At 39.2% G+C, this 19,033-nt stretch overlaps 2 protein-coding genes across 2 annotated transcripts in view; one reads left to right on the top strand and one right to left on the bottom strand.

The window, feature by feature from the left end:
- Positions 1-19,033, top strand: part of SYN1 (synapsin I) — an 86,385-nt gene that overhangs the window by 32,528 nt on the left and 34,824 nt on the right. The gene's annotated exons all lie outside the window — the stretch shown is intronic.
- On the bottom strand, positions 618-10,823 carry TIMP1 (TIMP metallopeptidase inhibitor 1). The gene is made up of 6 exons (XM_088137862.1): positions 10,722-10,823; positions 9,896-10,068; positions 6,528-6,625; positions 5,709-5,826; positions 3,387-3,508; positions 618-2,229 (listed from the first exon to the last, which is right to left on the bottom strand). Exons 2-6 carry the CDS (start codon positions 10,020-10,022, stop codon positions 2,020-2,022), a joined length of 675 nt encoding a protein of 224 aa, XP_087993988.1. The 5' UTR covers positions 10,023-10,068; positions 10,722-10,823; the 3' UTR covers positions 618-2,019.

Genomic DNA, 19,033 nt, shown 5'->3' with positions numbered 1-19,033 from the left:
TGTGGTTTTCAGATGTAAAGTATGTCATATTTCCTCCTTAGCCAGCATGCCTTCATTTTCCTATTCAAGACTATGTCATGCATGACATGGCTTTGTCTTGTGAATGAAGTGGCCATACTTCAGTCTGCACTTGCTTTGGGTTTTTAATCATCTGTTCGTAGTTAACATGACTATAAAAAGGGACATAGGCTGCATCTGGGCTTCATGCTAGAGCTAGTGCTGGAGTTAGTAGCCCCAATGGCAGAAGATACTATTCCCTATTCAAGAAGACCACGAGATATTTAACATTTTTATCCACGATTCTCTTATCTATTTTGTGGGACAGGATGTTTTCTTGGCCAACAGTTAGACTTACTGTAAACCAGCAGATGTTTTCTCATGTATCTTCTAATGAAATTCTTATAAAGACTTCATCTAGGGGGAGCAGCTTAAGGGTGAAATATTCCTGCGTTGCCTATAATATTTACAAGAAATCAATTTTCTCTTAAAGGTGAAAACAAATCTATTGATAATAACTTTAATGTAATAGATAAAAGATTAGTTTAATGAATGTAACATACTAATATAATATAAAGTAATATGTATTGAGCAATATATATAATTCTGGGTATACAAAGGCTCAGATTGTTCAGGTTGTACTTATCTGGTAAACTGTTCCTAAATATGGACCCACTTAATTTGTTTCAGTATTTAATACTTACTCTACCATCATACTTCTTGTTCTTGTTTGCAAGTAGCATGCCCTCTTTCTGCCTATAGAAAACTTGGAAAATGTAATATTCTCATTAATAATATTTGTGTTCTCTTTTTCTATCTTAGCGTCTCCTGGAGGTTAATTTACCCTTTTGATCTAGCAGCCCCTGCTCACATCTTCATTCCTGCCCTCCAGCCAGTTCTTTCTGTTGTGAGGTATAGGCAGAGATTTTAAAATCAATGTACTTCTAGTGTAATTCTAAAGTACAATGATGAAAGCCAAGTTGTAGAAAGTCATCCTTCAATTTCAGGTAATGTCCTTCTACTCGAGACCCTGTAGATCAGCCTTGCCACTGTAGCTTGCCCCTGACTGTGATCAGAGATGGAACAGGGTTTAGAGCATACCTGTTGAATATCTGTATTGCCTGCTCACTTTTCAACTGCTAAGAAGCCAGATATTACTACAGTTATATCTTAAACAAGTTTGGGAGGGAGACCAAGGTTCAAAATAAGCATCAGTGTTCTCAAAAGTATTCAGTATTATAATATCCAAACAAAAGAGAGGTTATTTAAAGAGCACTCCTCATAGTTATTTTCAAAATGCAGAATAGTTTTGTGGGGTCTGAGACACAAAGGATGATTTGGCTGAATGACACTTCCCTTTCTTATTCCTTTCCTTTCTATAGATAGCACCCTTGGCAGGAACCAGGCGTTCCTCAAAATATATACTTTTCTGCTCTTTCTTCTAAATCCCGTATGTGTGCGTATTGCAGTCTTGTGACATTGCAGTTATTCAGTGATGGCTTAAAGGTACTTTTCCTGTGCTTAGAGATATGCTGTTGTTAATGACAGTTTCATATTTCCACACTGGATCTCTGGCTGAGCTGGGCAGCTTTGTAACCATGGTTTCTTTACTGCTAATCCAGAAAGTGGGTGATGGGATAATAGACCCAGGATGCCCAGATAGGGAGAAGGACTGGGGGCCAGGGTTGTAGTGGAAAGACTTGAAGTCCTTTTGAACAGATAAGGCTGTTTTCCAGGCTACTGAAAGCTTCTTCTGCTCCTTTTGTGAAAATCATCTACATGTATTCTAGTTTTCTTCCTGAAAAAACATCTACAAGATTTCCCTTGGCTCAGATCTTCCAGATTCCTTAGAGGAATCACTGTGACCTACTGTAGATGCCATTGCTACTGTCTTGTCAGAACCAGTACAGAATTTGAGTAAACTAATTGTTTGGAATTGGCATTTATTTAAAAAGAGACAACTCGGATAGAAACGGAGGGATTAATCAGGGAGAGGAGCACCTTTCCACAGTCCATAAGATGTTACTGCCTCAGGAGGCGAGCCTTGCGAAGAGACCCAGGTCCTTGCGAACTCAGTGACTGCCAGGTACAGACGTTAGGGTTCTCAGATCGAGACAGGCAAGCCAGGCGTTTGGCCTGGAGACCATCCCATATTCGGGACATGATCCCATCTGTCCATAGGCACTGGTTGTCAGAAGAGATGGAACATGGCATGGAAAGGCAGGGCATGACCTATTGAAAGAATAGCAGAAGGATATGAGGAGAGCGTGAGGGAGATGTTCCTCTTCAGTATCATGCAATACTCCATTACTGTGTCTCTTAATTTCTTAGTTCTACTTTGTTGTAATCTAGGATAAGCAATCAAATGTGATTGGGCCAAAAACAACTTAAAGTTGTTGCAAGTTAGAGATTTATGTCTTATCAGCGTTGAAGAATTGGTTCTAATTTTAATAGAATATATGCTTTGAACTGAGCAAGGACTGAAGGACAGATGACATAGGCTGTGTACTTTGTACATTCCTTTACAACTAACACTCAGGCAAAAGACCCCATCTTCCCAAGTCACTTCAGCATTATCCATCCCATTATTTACCAGAGTTATTCATTCCCATTTAGTCTGTGTCTCAGTGGATGTATGGCTGGATAATTAATTCTACATATGACTGGCTGCACCTTTGCACTCTTTCCTTCCGCCTTTTTTTGTTGCAAATACACCCACTATTAGCCTGCTTTATTCTTCTAGCTTTACAAGAGGCTAGAAGCTTTTGATTCCTATTGGTTGTGGAGAAGGAAAAAATCCTTCTGTGGACCCATAATGGAAATTCAGGATATTGATCTTTTGTAGGCTAGTTAAAAAAAAAGCCTTCTACCAAGATCTAGATGAGAGTTAGGATGGGTCTCCTTCCTCTGGAGCAAGCATGGAAAACAAGAGTTTTGGAGGAGATCGGTCTCTTATCTTCCAACCCAGTCACGTGCATAGAAATCTGTGGAATTCTGTGCAATCATCTACATGGATTGGATCTGTGGACTGACTAGATGACTTATTAGATAAAGCCATAAATAAGGATAGCCTTCACCAGCCTGATGCCCTCCAGATGTGTTCGACCTCAACCCGCATAATTTCCAGCTAGCATAGCCAGTGACCACTGTACCTGGAGCTTTTCAGAATTGTAATCTTACCCATATGGAGGGCATTAGACAGAGGAAAGTTGGGTAATGAGCTATAATTTCAGCTTTCAGGACAAGAAAGAACACTATGTGTATGTGTGTATGAGTAATGTTTTTTGGCTAGCTTTGCTTCTGCAAATCTGCCTGTAAGCATTTGCTCTTTTAACTGCTTCTGATGTCAGATCCCTGAGACAGAATATCTCCTAGACCCAGACACTCACTGTGCAGTTGCAACCCTTGCTGTAGTCAAGACTCAAGCCTCGTTTCTGTGCAAGAGAAAGCTGAGACAATGGCTGGATGAAGGAGCAGGCTGTGATCATGACACGATTGCCATCCAGCATCCCTGTTGGAGAAGAAGGAGAGAGAGAGAGGAGCTAAAATAGGGAATGTAAAAATTCTGTCTGGTGCATTAGCTACAGATTTTGCTTTTATAATCAAGCTTCCGCTTGCTGAGAATCTTGCAAATATATCAGTATTGCATATCTTCACCACCATAAGTAGGGCAGTATATTATTTTTCCCTTACACGGGTGATAATGAAATTAAATGTTGCTTCTGTGGTAATGCAAATTCTTTGCCAAAAATGTTAAACTCTGTCCCCTGAATGAATAACGCATGTGGGGTTGGGTGTTTTTTTTTCTTGATTTGGACTTCTTCCTTTGTTTGGTATTGCATATGATTTAATTGTATGGAGAATGATGTGAAATATTATCTTTCTCTTGCTCACTCCAGATATTTTATTAAGGGTTTGTTCTTTGGTATGCCAGAAGCAAAACTGAACCAAGCAGATTTTAGTTAAAATTGGGGAAAACTGCTTTAACAATATGGGCTGATAGTGGAATGGCTGCCTTGGGAGGGTGTGAACTCCAGTCATTGAAGTGGTTTAACTAAAGACTGGACAGCTGTGTTTTAAAGATGCTGTAGTTCTAATTTGTGTTGCAGATTCTTTGTTAAGCCAGGGAATAGATTAAAACAAGGTTTCTTCCAAGTCTGAGATGATATGACATCTTTTTTCAATTAAATGAAGTCTGATATGCACTGTGAAATCAAATCCCATACTATTCATATGTGCATATGTGTTTCTGTGCATTTAGCATGGGGTTAAAGTATCTCTGGTAGGTAGTAACGTTTCATGCTCTGTAACTTGGGCAATTAATTCTGTACTTAAAATTTCTCTTTCCCCCAAAATCAAAAAACAAATACCAGACTTCTTTCTTTTCTTTTTTTCCACGTAGAGCAGAAACATATTGTTTGAGTTGTTTGTTATAAGCAGCTTTGAGGCCAGCCTTGGCAGAGCCACTCACTATGGGGTAAAACTGTTCCTGGATTGTGTCATTTCAGACTGCAGGTGGGGGCTCAGTTTTGAATGCTTCGTTAAAAAAAAATTCACTGCACACAAAAAGTAGATGTCAGAGAGAAAAGCTTTGGCCTGGCCTAGCTTTTTCCATGACGTGCTGGTTTTTTAAATGTAAGGGTTGATTGTTTTTCTTTTGGGGGTAACTCTCAAATATGTAGCCCAAATACATTTTCTTGAGTTGGTTGCCTAGATTAGGGTGAAGTTATATGACAAATGTTTTAAATAAACAGTATGAACGAAAACAGTCTATAATATAAAGAATGCTAGCAAGATCAGTATGATGGACAGGACTGAGAAAAGAGCTAAATTTTACAAGGAGCTATGGACTTGCTGTAATGTTCTCTGTCTTGGAGACATGTTGTTCTTCATCTTATCAGATTAATATTGTGTATACATGTGCATATGCAGGCTTTTAGACAAAAGACTTTTCCAGTTCTCTATGGAATATTAAGGCTTTGTTTTGCCACTGAACTACAGCCTTCAAAAGATTGGCAGATGTTAGGTACTACCAGAGATGAAACCAGTTGGGAATGGTTGGTTCCTTTAGATAGTTTTAAAATATTTGTGGGAAGTAAACCACAATTCCCTCCTTCCCCTCTTCCTTTTATGCTAGATGTGACTGATTTCTTCAGTTTTTCCTCCCATAATTTATGTTCCTCATAAAATGTATAGCCTTGTTTTGAGAAGTTTCCAAAACAAAACTCCAAACCCCAAACCCTTTAGCTACAGGATACTTCAGTGATTTTCAGACTATGCTCCATGAGGGTGTGTACCACAGTCCCTGGTGCAAGTGTAAACATAAACATATTTTTTAAAAACTGCCCCAAACCTTGTAAGAGTACCAACTCTCACAAAAGTTTGGTGTTGTCACAATCTTATTAGATTCTTGGTGTTCTTGCCTGAGATTTCATAAGATTTAAACTGGAATACCAAAACCTTATGAGATTTGGCAGTCTTAATGATATTTCAGCTATTTCTATTATTAAAGAAATGTTGGAACCCTGTGGCTGTTACCAATGGGATTCACGCGTGTTATGGTTCCTGCATATGCTCGGTTACTGATCTCTAGTTTATGTGTTGATCCTCAGAAATGTATGATCATGATGTAATGGCCCGTACAAAGAAAAAAATTTGGGAACTACTGAATTAGTTTTCAGTTGCTCCTGGTATCAGGGATCACTCCATACCTGCAATGACATACTCCTCCCCTTTGAGTGGGCCCTTGTGTTCATAACCACAGAGGCTTTCCATAGCAGGAGTGTAGAGGAAGCGGACATCTTGCATCTCCTCTGGGCCCTTGTATACCTGGAGAGAGAGACAGGAATGTGTGCGGGGGGGTGGGTGGGGGTGGAAGAAGGAGAATTATTCAAAGACCAGGAAGGGGCTGTTATTAGGAAAGAAGGAAAGTCAAGCTTCCACTGTGATGTGAGGTTTTCACAGCCCTAACATATGCCTTGCATTGTATCTGCTGTTCCTAGGCTAGAGATCAAATCTCAGTTTCAGTATAAGCTGGTTGAACAAATACTTATTAACTAGTTTCACCTTTTCTTAAAGTATGTGAAAACTAATGGCATGCTTGATTAGCTTAAATTAAGTCTTTTTTTGAGACTTAAGGAATTATATAGGAGTGAGATAGCAATAAAATAATCAGGATACATTAAATTAATAATAAAAAATGCAGAGTTGAGGAGCTTCAGCTAGGGATACCCAGTGAATTTTGTTTCATATTATTTTACAAGAATATTTTTCATAGACTTGTGTCTTTGAGTTGATGGACATGGAATTATAAAAAAGCATCTTCTGTTAATAGTCCTATTAATGCAGCTTTATGAGAAGCTATTAGTGGGTCTCTTGGTTTCTTTCAATCATGGAAACTCACTGGGTGATTTTGGGCCAGTCACAATCTCTCAGATTAATTTACCTCACAGTCTTGTTGTGAGAAAAAATGTAACAGGAGTGTTGTTGAAGAAAAGCAAATACTTAAATAACGAAGAGGAAGTACTTACCTTGGTTGTTTTGATTTCGTGGCGTATCCACCACACAGGTTCTCCCACAGAAATGTTCACATGCTGCTTGCTGACATCCACAAATTTGCCTCTGATCACTACAAAAAAGAGGTGGCAGGTAACATCTTACCTACTATTTATTTCTGTTGTTTCAGCTGAAAGATTGTTAGTGATCCTTTAAATTCCTGGACTTCAGATACAATTCCTGGCTTGATTTAGTCAGTCTGAAAGCTTTAGAGTTCAGTTTTTGCCTAGTTTCACTGGATCCTACTATAAAACGATACACAATGTCGGGGTAGGGTCAGTGCTTGTCCTTCAGCTTTTTATTTTGGGTGATTTTGAAATGGTTGGGATTGTAGAGGGCAGCAAGGGACTCTTATTATGAAATCTCAGTTCTTTTTAGAATTTACAGACATCCACTACACAGATTCTCATACAGTGGGTCTGGAGTTACATCACCACCCACCTTTTAGCGCCATTGAGAATTAGTCTGTGACCATACATTTTGTTTTCAGAAAGGGTTGGAAATGCATTTCTGTCCTTCTTCCCCACTGCCTCCCCCAGAAGAGACTTTGAATGTCCTAAGTTTGTGTGGGGATGGTATATGATGGTGAAGGGTTTGATTTCAGAGTGAAAAGCCAATCTGAACTCTTCTCTGTAGTCCACTCAGGGAGCTGGTGCATAAATACCACTTCAGTAATTGGTAAAAAGAATACATAGGACTTTAAACAGATGAATACTGTACACATTTACGTGTATTTCAGATCTAACAACATAGGCACGAACCTTTTCTCTACCACAGCATCTTTTAGCAAAGTCAGTTTGAACTGTCAATTATTTGTTGCTGGGTTATAGTGACAAAGACATGAGCAAATCTGCACCGGTCCAGAGAGAGTTACATACATGAATTCACAACCAGAAAACCATTAGAGTGTGCAGTGCTATATTGTTAAGTTATCTTTGGGGGGGGGGCGGCCAGAGCTCAGTAGTAAAATACCTGCTCTTTATGCACAAGATCCCAGGTTTAAAACTTGGTTACCTCTAGCTAAAAGAATGAGGTGGCAAGTAATGGGACCGACCTGGAGAATCTGGCTGGGTTTGCACATCACGCTTAGCTGTAGCAAATGGTTAGTATAATTGCAATCTGAATGCATTCATTCCCACATGCTGTTTTTTCATCTCTACTACATGGCAACATATTCCACTCTTATTTGTTTAGTTGTAAGGATGTCATCGGGCTGCTGCTTCAGGACACCCGTGAACCTGTGGTTTGTTTTAGATTGGTGTAACTCATATGATATAGTGGTATGATATGCCTTCCCTAAATGACTAGTTCTTAGCTGCAATGGGACACTGCTTGGGGGAATACACATTATATTTTTAATGGCAAAACAGGTGAGAATGTAGCCAGAGCTGGACAGAATAGTTAGTATGGGGATCTAGTCTGAGCCTGATCTGTAGAAAAACTATAAATCTGTGTTATAATTTAATATTAGTTTGTTATAATTTAATACCAATCTGAACATCTGCAGAAGTTCACTGCATGGCTCTGAATATCTGTCATCTCAGCCCACCCTCCCTGACAGGGTTGTTGTCTGGAAAAATTGGAGGAATGGAATAATATGTATACTACTGAGTTTATGGGGGGAAGGCAGGATATGAATTAAGAGACAGATGCATAAAGAGCCAGAGATCACCCATCCCTGTGCTAAAGGCTTTAAAGCAGAGTGAGCTGGTATTTCATTACCCAGAGGGGGAATCACTATACACTGAATCTGTCACAGATATCTTATTCTTGTTCCAGCTTTTTCTCATATTGCCTGAATGTTACATAAAACTCAGCCGTTCTTAGCAGTGAAAACAAAACTGAAAAATCTTAAAAGTTAAAAAAAATGGAGCCAGAAAAGTTGAGTAGAAAACACTGTCATATTTTGTGCACCGGAATCAAACATCCGGATTAAATTTGTCCATTTGCTTAATTAGTTTTAAATTGCAGGTATTGAATTTTCTAGTAACAGATATTGAAAGTTGGTAAATAATGAAGTTCCAGACATATGTTGATTGAGTCCTATGACTAAAGGAATGGCAGCATAGATTGTATTTCAGAGCACCTAGGAGCAGTGCTAGACATCTGTGATTAGTATGTACATAATATTGTAGTGCTTAATAAGTTCTCAAAGTACTTTAAAGGGAGTAAATGCACATATTTAAATATTTCTGCAAACAGTGAAGAAGGATAAAACCTCAGCATTCCATGATACATAAACAAGTTTCCATTTAGACTGCCAACTTACTTAGCAAGGTTGGGAGCAGTCTCCTCTGCCTGTAATAGCTGCCTGACCTGTACAACCTAGCAAAGGAAAATGTTCTGGTATACATTAAATTATGGGGAAAAATAGCATTTTTCCTTATAACATAATTTATATATTAGGCTGCTATGGAAAATTACAGAAATTCTGCCAGGAGGGGGGAAAAAAAGCTGGCAGTCTTATTTCAGTTGCAGTAGGCTGAGGAGTTGATGGGTGGTACTTTTCTCAGCCTTTATTCTTTGGAAGTGTTCCAGAGTATTCATAGTGGTTCTAAAAGCCCTTCAACCTCCCCCTTTTATAAACCTGAACATTATGGCTACAAATCATGATAGTTATATGTTATTTCTGGGACCAGCGATAGCATGTTTTTCAGTGCCAGCTGTTGGGGAACAAGCATAAAGGTGCTTGTGGGCTTTTTGGAGGCATCTGGCTAAGCACTATAAGACCAAAATGCTGGCTTTGATAGTGCTGGACAGGTAGTTTACCCAGTAGAGCTCTTTTTCTGTCCTTAGTTTGCTAGAAAAGACATGTGTTTTTGGTAAGAGGAAGGAAATGAGACCTCAGTTTTCCAGTAGCAATCCCATCAAAGTTTTCAGCCTTATGCACCCCAGGAACTGTGAGGGACACCAAGTCCAACCCCTTGCTGATGCAAAAAATAACTATTTCTCTGATAGGTAGTCATTCAGACAGCTGGAAAAAATTGAGAGTAAATGAGTTTGCTACCTTCCAAGGGTAACTGTTCCACTATCAAGCGGTTTATGCCATCAGCTCCTTAGAAAGTTATTACTAATGATTAGTTAGCATAGCTTTTCTTGTAATGTGAAACCATTGATTTAATCTACAGTGTCTGGTTGAAGATTAAAGAACCAAGTTTTTGAGAAAATATTTCTGTATTTGGAAACAAAAAGTGACTGTTTACAAGTTTGTATGTAGCAGATTACAGTTAACGAAAATTATGAGATAGGAATTTACAGCAGATTGATGGGATACAGCAGAAATGGTATCTTGAGAGAGTAAGAGACAACAGAGAGAAAGACTGAGTTTTGATTATAGACTCACCAATATCAGCATTGCAGTAGGCAGATTGAGGATGTCTAGGGGCACAGGAACAGGCTGCTGTTGGATCTCCCTTCAGACTGAGGAGAAGAACGCTGGCTAAGAGGAATCTGCGGACTTTAGGATCCATTCTTTTTGCAGAGAGGAGGCAAGGAGTGAAGTGACTCAGATGTAGCCTGCGGGACAGAGACAAAGTGTTATTTCAGGAGAAGAAATTGCAGGAAATGAAGGGGCGGAAAAAACAGCAGCTATGAAGTATCAGCAGAAACTCCTGGACTTGGGGAAGCGTTGGCTTCCCACTTTACAGCAGGGGACAAGAGGGGGGATTCCTCCATGCCTGGCTGAACAAAGCTCTTTGTGTCCTGATGCATGGGCTGGGCTGACAAGCAGGATCTGAGTTGAGGGTTAGATGACTAAAGAAATGAACCCAGTGTGAGGGAAGACTAGAGTTTCATTTTGCTGAATTCATTTACAGTGGCCTCTTCATACAGGAACACCCTCTACCACCACACGGCACAGCCTGAGATATTTACTTGAAAGAAGAAAGCCTTAGCAGAGTTGGGATGACAGGTCAGGCTCTACAACCTGGCTGAACAAGAATTTCTAACTTAGAGATTTCTGTGCGTCACAGAAAAGAAGGATGAAAGAGAGGGTGTGAGGGCTAAGAGAAGAGAAAGGTCTTCCTGGAAATGCTCAGAGTTTTACCGGGGAATCAGCTGAAATCTCAGAAGTGGAGAGGTTACAGAGGGTCCCCCCTGGAGTGGGAAAGAGAATCTGGGGCGGACTTGGTATGCTGCAAAAGAAGAATGGGAATGGCCTTTCCCCTCACCTTTCTCTCTGTTGCTCCCCAGGCGTCTCCTGCCACTTCAAGGCTGCAGCTCCCAGCCCATCTGATTGGTATTTAAAGCTCACCCAGCTTCCCCCATGACTCCCCCTGCTTTTCCTGTCCTGTCTGCCAAGGAGGCGTGACTTATCCAGCCTGCGGTTTCTAGGGGAGAGCCAGCCGTGCCAGGGTGGGGTGATCATTGCCTTTAGAGATGGGGAGGAAGGAGCAGCATTAGCAACCCCTGAGGAAGAATTTCTCAGAAAGTTTTGGGTTACTCAATTGAAGAAGAGTGACGGTGATAATTATTTGGAAGGCTGCCTTGGAAGGGGAGGCAGGTGAAAATTCAAAGGGTGTCCATAGGGCGGCACTATTGAACCTGTTCCCTCTGCAGAAAGTCTGCCTTGTTAAAGTAGACTGCATGATTCTGGCAATCCAGCATGTTATTTCGCACATTACCTGGCCGTTTCTGCCTATTTTCTCTGTGTTGATAGCTGTGTCCATATGGTCAAATGGGACATATTCGGTCAGTGAGAGGTTAATGAGCCAATCTGTGATGTGAGGGAAGGACATGCTTTTCAGGTAGAATTAATATACTGAAGATACTACTAACTTAGTGAATTCGAATAGGCTAATTATGCAGATTATGCAACCTTATGAGGGCTCTGAATTTTCCATTTGTTAAATCTTATAAAGCTTGCGCTTTCTATCAATGGTGGATTGTTTTAACGAAGGTGTCATCTCACCAGCTAAACCTTTTCCTTCATGACAAGTTGTTTCCTCCTCTGTATCATACCTCTGTGTTTTTTGTTATGAGCCTCAAATTGCTCTCTTGGTGTCAGTGTGGTTCGCTCCTGAATTGCATGACAAACTCCTTGTGAACAGTTTTTCCAAAACATTGAGCACATACATTTGAAAGGGTTTTAGATTAGGAAAAAAGAATTTGAAAACTGAACAACATCTAGGATGTTATGTGTTTGCTTACTTTATATAATTTTTACTTCAGAGTTAATCTTCAGAAATACTTTGGATTTAATCTGTTTTTTACTCTCTTTCTTTTGTCTTTTTGAAGTATCTCTCCTGGTGATAAAATGGCACCTGCCTGCGTATCTTATATATACCTAGTTTATCACTGTTAAAGGAAAAAATGAGCAATACTAACAAAATTAATATAACATTCTGGACATCTTAGAAGGTTTGGCTGGATCCTGCCAGAAATAGAATGTTATTTTATTTACTGATATACAAATATACACATTAACCCATACTGTCTATGTGTTAATCTTATTGTCTATTAATCTATACTGTTCCCTCTGGCCTTGCTCACTTCCCTTTTTGGGGGGCCTGAGCACTTGATTTTCTGGACATGTCATTTTTTAAGTGCTTTCAATAGCACATCACATACAACTGAATGGACCTTGCAGATGAAAAAAAGATTGCCCATCCTGTTGTATTGTGTCCTGCCAGGGAGCTTGATAAATCTGTTTTTACTGCTTGCCTGGTGGGCTTCTAGTTCAGATTGGTGGATTAGAAAGCTAAGCAAGTTTCTTGAAACAAATATGAGGAGAAACATCATTTGAACAGTTTTAGTTATTCGTAAGCCCCCTTGGAAATCCTCTTGGCCCTCAGAATATGGCACAATGGGATGTTTCCTTGAAGCTATGTTGCCACTTCCTTTTTTAGTTGCTCCTACGCAGAATTTGTGGGGCGTGCTGAGTGCAAGTAAGTGTCGGAACATAACTGTTACAATTGTATTCCACTGTATGACTCAGAAAAAGAGATCCTAGGTCCTTCCTTCGCAACTGATCAGTAAAAGTCAGCACATGTCTTGCTGCAGAAGCAAAAATCCTGAATGTCATCCAGTCAGACTACAGTCAGCACACAGCCAGTTCGGCAGAAGCAAAAATCCTGAATGTCATTCAGTCAGACTACAGTCAGCACACAGCCAGTTCGGCAGAAGCAAAAATCCTGAATGTTGTTCTGCATATAATCATAAGGATTACGCAATATACTGATGTACTCCTTGCTCTGTTCCTTTTGTGAGCTGAGATAGCCAGACAGAGCTCCAAATTGGAATTTGTAAGGGAATCATACTGAGGGCCAGGCATCTCACCCAGCTTAAAATTGCCAAAAAAGAGAAAATTATCTAAATAGTATATTTTATGTTTATTTTATTTAAAACAATTGAAATGTGCTTTTGCAAAATAGCCTGATCTGAAGCGCAAGAGATCATGTAAGCCAAGCTGGGAGCTACAGTGTATTAAGTGACAGGGTCAGGATTTTCTGGGGTGGGGGGTATTTTTGGTATCTTGGTATTTTTTTTGTTTTTCAAAACAATGTAAAACCTATTTTAGGATTTATGCTATGTTTTTTATTGTTTCCTACTTGAAAATGCCACCAGTTTTTGCAGTTAAGATAAGAGGAGCTTTATAGGGGTTATAAAGAAATGGCTTCAGGGGACAAATATGGCCCTAGGGCTTAGGTTGTCCACCTCTGATATAAAAGGTAGTACCACTATTTCCTACCATTTCATAAATGGTCTCACTGTGCCCTTTCCCAACCTTATTTCAAATTTTATATAGTTGGTTATGTATGCTGCTGTTTATATGTGATACTGTGTTACACATAGTGCATTTGGTTTGTTTCATGCCATTGTTAATTACTGTGTCGTATATCTTGTTGCTGCGTATACTCTGTTTTCTGGCACAGATACCAGGCACATCTTCTGAACCATGGTTTGAGTATTTCTAATACAGAATGCTAGCCATGAGATTATTGACACAAAATTCATAGTCAGAAAAAGGCTTTTTTCTAAATGAAGAAACTTTCTCAGGCTCCTTGAAGCCTCTTGTGTTCTTCCTCCTAGCTCTCAATCTTTAGTAGAAAATTATACATAGATGTTTGGGGTTTTCTCTAAAATGATCTAGAAGTGTTCCTTTATCAACAGCTCAGATTTCTGGACTCTGCAGAAGTATGGCTGTGCTGTGCTGGAGAGGCTCCTGTTGCTGAATCCTCAGAAACTGAATGAAATGTTTTCTTGTGGAAGAGCAAATGAGAGGTTTTGAAGTGGTGTTTATTGAAAAAGAAACACCCAGGAAGAAGAGTGGTTATTGTTGAATCCTCTGAAACTTCTCTGAATTTTTAAATCACAAAATGAGTTGGAAGTGGGCTTATTTGTTTGGAGGAATGTAGTCCTGTCAGAATCCATGATGTCACTATCTTGGATCAAGGAAAATAAATCCTCTGATGCTCAGTGATTGCTAGTAGTGTCCAGAAATATGTAAGGATGCCATGGGATTTTCCTTTACATCCTTACATGCTGGGACATTGTTCAATCCTTTCATGGGCATTTCTTGTCAGGGATGGCAACAAAGGGGACACAGTACAATAGCAGAGCATGGCCTACTGAAGAAAGCCTGGGGGAAATGAGAGAGCAAGAAAACATGCTCTTCCGTGCCATGCCCAGATGACCCTAAATCTCTGTTTGGTTTCATCATGCTTACCTGGGGAGAAATAGCCAGAATCTGGCCATTTAGGAGCTTCTTAAGTTCCACTCACAGCCATTTTCATGTATACATTATATAACAAGAGAGAGAAAAATCTTCATACTATTCCTCCCACTGCAGCATGAATATCAAAAAGGGTGTTGTCAGAATTTCATCACTTAGCTACTCAGTTCTGTGCATCAACCAGGACATGGTTATATGGGAGGGGGAAAGTTTCAGGGTTCAAGGGTGTAGCAGCCACACAAGAACTGATAATTACATATTGTGTGTCAGTCCTTGCATCTGCCAAATGGGGAAAATGGGGAAAACCCCTAGAGGCCTCTGCCTTCAACTTCAGGTTTTTCATCCTTTTGGTCTCTCCTTCTTCTTTTTAGTAATGTTTTAATTTAAGGTTTTATGTGTTTATATATTTCATGTCCTAATGTTTATTGTGAATCACCCAGAGTTCCCCCATTGGGGGGAGATGGGTGGTTGAAAAATTTAATAAATAAATAAATAAATAAAATGGGAAAATGGGAATGAGCAGATATGCTAGTGGAGGTGTGTGCCAAAGCTCTCCTTTGCTGTAGAATTAAAGAGATGGGTTGAACAGTTTTTTACCTGTATCTTGGGTTATGACAAATGCATAAAGGGCAAGGCCAACATTTCTGAACCTTTTGTCCTTACTCAAGAAATTATGACCCTTCAAAATCAGGATCTTTGTAGTACTGGGTCCTTTTATAAGACATCTTTGAACAGTACTTTTGTTAATTCTACCATCATCACAATGTTAGCACAGAATATGTAGCCATCACTTTATAATGCCTAGCTATGTCTTTGCACTATTATGCATTTCCCTCTTCTGTTTACTATAGGCTGTAATCATTGTTGTTTGATATATGAACCCACAAAAGCAATTATTCTGCACGTGTTAAAAATCTTGTTGCTAAGAAGGTAGTGATCTGTGTTTTTGAACTGGCTGCAGAGAGTGGATTTCCCTTCATCTACAGTTGGTATGGAAATAGAGGATATTAGCATTGATAAGGTAGTAAAAATGGTTTTTATCATGAGGTCTTGGAGATAGGGTGGAGCTGAAAGACATGCTTCCCTTCCTTCTCAACCAGCTTGGAGATGAAGCCAGAGAATGGAAACGGGGTGGAGAAATCTGTTCTTCATCTGCCTGCCTACTCACCACACAGAATTCTGTGCACTCACCTGTATGGAATTCTTGGGTTACCCATATCAACTAAGCAATCTGCTGGGCAAGATTGATGGATAGGACAAAGAAATCCATAAGCAGATATATTTTCTACTGGATCATTTTCCACTGCGTAACATGATAATCAGTTTTTAAGCTATACAGAATTCTTTTGTGGAAGATTAATATTTAATATATTGTTTCTTTGCCAATCTCTTGCCAGGAATGTGATTGTTGTTGCCATATCCCTGTGACACAGCATCTCCTAGTGGCAAGATGCTTAGTGTGCAACCACCTCTTGCTCAGACCTCTTTCTTGTATAGTAATTACTTGAGCTTGTGGTGAAATAGCACAGTGAGAGGGTGACCTAATTGCCACATTGACTCCCTGTTCAAAAATGCCTTAAATCAAATGAAGTCTTTGGTCCCTCTAGTTCAGCATAGAAGAGGGGGTTGAGCTCCTGGTGGATGGAGGCTTTTTTGGTTATGTATTGTCTTTGGGCTGCTCACATGTTCTTTTTTGTCTTTTGTCTTTCTTTTTTAACTTTTTAATTAAAAGCTTCCCAGAGTCACTGGGAGTCAGGCAGTCTATGTATAAATAAATAAATAGTATAAATAAATAAATGTCTATGTACAAATAAATGAATAGTATAATCAACTAAGCAAGCAAGCAGTTCTCTAGATTCTCAGGCAGCAGTAATTCCCTCTCTGATGAGATGCAGATGAACCTTGGCATCTTTATACTCAAGCAACTAATCACTGAGGAAGTGCCCCAGAGCTGCATTTCCTTGCCTGAATACAAACCGTCTTTTCCTCACTCTTGCATACTTCAAGACTTCAGGTATTAATGATGCATATCACTTTTGTGCCAAATTTGTTTGACACCTGGTTATGAATGGAAGGTCCATTGTTCTTCAAGGCAGAAGAATTATACATGAATTTTAATTGCCTGAACCTCCCTGGCAGCAAGTGGGACGTGATATTTGCAGTGGCCTCCCCTTCTCCTTTAAGGGGACATTTGAGATCATAAGCATGGAAACTTTCCAAGATAGAGAAATTAAAAATTCCACAAGCATTATATAATCTCTTTCTCTCTCTCTCTCTCTGAAATTGAGAGGGTTCATTACAGAGGAAAAGACCAACACAGACGTAGGAATGTATCATGGATATTTACTATAATGATACTTTGTGGACAATCTTAGAAGAAGTCACATAGCATTAACTATCGTTGAATCTGGGACAGGAGATTCAAATCTTACTTCTATCATATAATTACTGAACTATTTCTTACCTACTACATGGTGGTGTAGCTAGTGTAGCGTACCTTCAATAAAACGGACCAACAGAATAAATCATAATCCAATTATTATAATTAATATGAAGAACTAATAAAACATCACTATTTTTTTTATTTCTTGAATCAACTTTGATGACGACACAAACACTTCCATGTAGTTTTGTTTGGTGGTAATATGGAAGGAATTTGCCATTGTTTCTTCTAGGATATTTTTTCAACTTCCCAATTTAGCCTACGGACCTAGGATTTTCTAGTAGTCTTCTATCCAAGTATTAATCAGATCCAACAGAGCTTAGTTTTTTCAGTTGTGGAGTTGGAAGATACCACAAGGATCATTTAATCCAACCCTCTGCAATGTACAGGAAAACCAATGAAATCATAATCCATATGAAGTGGCTGTGCAGCATCTCTAAACCTCTAGAGATGGCAAAAACCCATAATCTCCTTAGATAGATAGTTTTTCCTTATATTTAAACAAAATCTAGACCTGTATTTTACACTTGTTACCTCTGGTCCTAGTTTCTATGGCCATGGAAAATAGTTCTTGACCATTATCCCCATGACATCCTTTTATGTACCTAGTGTACATCTTGAAGCTTGGTTTAAGATTACCCTTTGATATGATGGAGCAATGCTAGACTACAATAAATACAAGGTAAAATCTTCAGTAAATAGGCAGGTCTTAATTTGGCCCTAAAATAAAGCTAGCGTTGGCTCCAATTGGGTCTCAGAGGTTCTGGTTGGGAAGAGCATTCATAATTGGAAGAACAAAGCCAAGAAGGCCCTTTCTTATATCATTAGATCAGTGTTTCTCAACCTTGGCCACTTGAAGTTATGTGGACTTCAACTCCCAGAATTCCCTACCCAACCATGCTGGCTAGGGAGTTCTGGGCATTGAAGTCCACACATCTTCAAATGGCCGAAGTTGAGAAACACTGCATTAAGTCATGTATAGTTCTCAACCCTTGAAATAGCTTTTTGGCAGATATTAATACTTAGGTGTGTATATGTAGTGGAATAGAAATTAAATAATGAATAGAATATAACAGTAGAGAGGCACATTTTGTATACTTTGTGGTTTAATACTATTCTTTTGAAAAATGTCTTGGGAGGACACCTCTTCTGGGTTTGTTTTTTTGAGCTGATCAAACATAAATTTACATAATAAGTATAGAAAAGATGATTGTTAGGACTGTACCATTGAAGAATGGAGTCTGGGGATCACACAGGACTCATTCCTCATTTGGGCATTCTGAACATAGAAGAGTATACATTCTGCGACTCCTGAATTGCAGAATCTCAGGGAAGTACCTAATTTTTGTTTCTGAATGCGTACATCTTTCATCTGCAGATGCATCTAATGAGATTCAAGAGTAGATGTTAACTTTTGTGTGACTCATTTCTGAAATCCAAATTTGAATTAGAATGAAAGTAAGAAATGCCATCCAAAAATATCGCTAAAACTTTGGCCAAATCACAGGTCAGATCTGTACATTGGCCACTGTTTCATAAATCATGGATTATAAATCCATTAGCAAGTGCTGTTATTGCACGCTGTAGTTTTGATACCTTCTTTCCAACATGTGCTGGCAACAGTGGAAAGATTTTGGCTGCTATGGAGTGGCATGCATAGGCTTGCCAGCTGCATTCAAACTGGGAAACTTTTATGTTGCTTAATCAGGAAAATAAATTAGGGTTGTAGCTGGCTTATCTTGGTTTATTAACTTAAAACACATTTCATATCAGGTTGAACAGGGAATTCTGATTTTATTCAAGCCAGAATCTCAGCATCAAAGTAAGCGTATGAGAGAAGAGTATGGAACAGTAGCATTAAATCAGGGCCAAAATGATTTATGAAGCCGTGAATGAACTTCTCAGACTACCCAGAGCATTTGAAACTAAGGCGATTAGATCTGGTCAGATGTTCTTTTTTCTATATATTTCCCCAGAAGAAGTTCTATACAATACATTTAATTATTTTTGGATGCATGTTCTAGGAACTTTTCATTGATGAAACATGCAGGTGGAATAGTGAATGAGAGAGGGGAAGACTGTGAAACTCTTTCTGCATATGCTTTTGGATGGCCAATTAAATTGCAAATGCAAATTCCATCATGAACTTCTTTCCCAGTCCAGTTGGGCAATGGATTTATAAATGCATTTCAAGAAGTGCTGCTGCAGCATCAGATAATACAACTATGCTGTGAATTGGTAATTAAAATCTAATTTCACCTCTAAGATCGTGCCTTTCACAGTTAATTAACAGTTCAGCTGCCGCCTCTGAGGGGACTTCCATGTGCTACTGCTTCCACTCCCCCATCTTTGCAAATCATTTTGAC

Source organism: Python bivittatus, unplaced genomic scaffold, assembly GCF_059951505.1.
Source record: "Python bivittatus isolate LINGU-HERP-01145 unplaced genomic scaffold, Pbiv_v1 ctg000220_np1212, whole genome shotgun sequence".
Classification (NCBI taxonomy): Eukaryota; Metazoa; Chordata; class Lepidosauria; order Squamata; family Pythonidae; genus Python; species Python bivittatus.
Note: the sequence above shows the minus strand (reverse complement) of the source record. Positions and strands in the feature narration are given on the sequence as shown.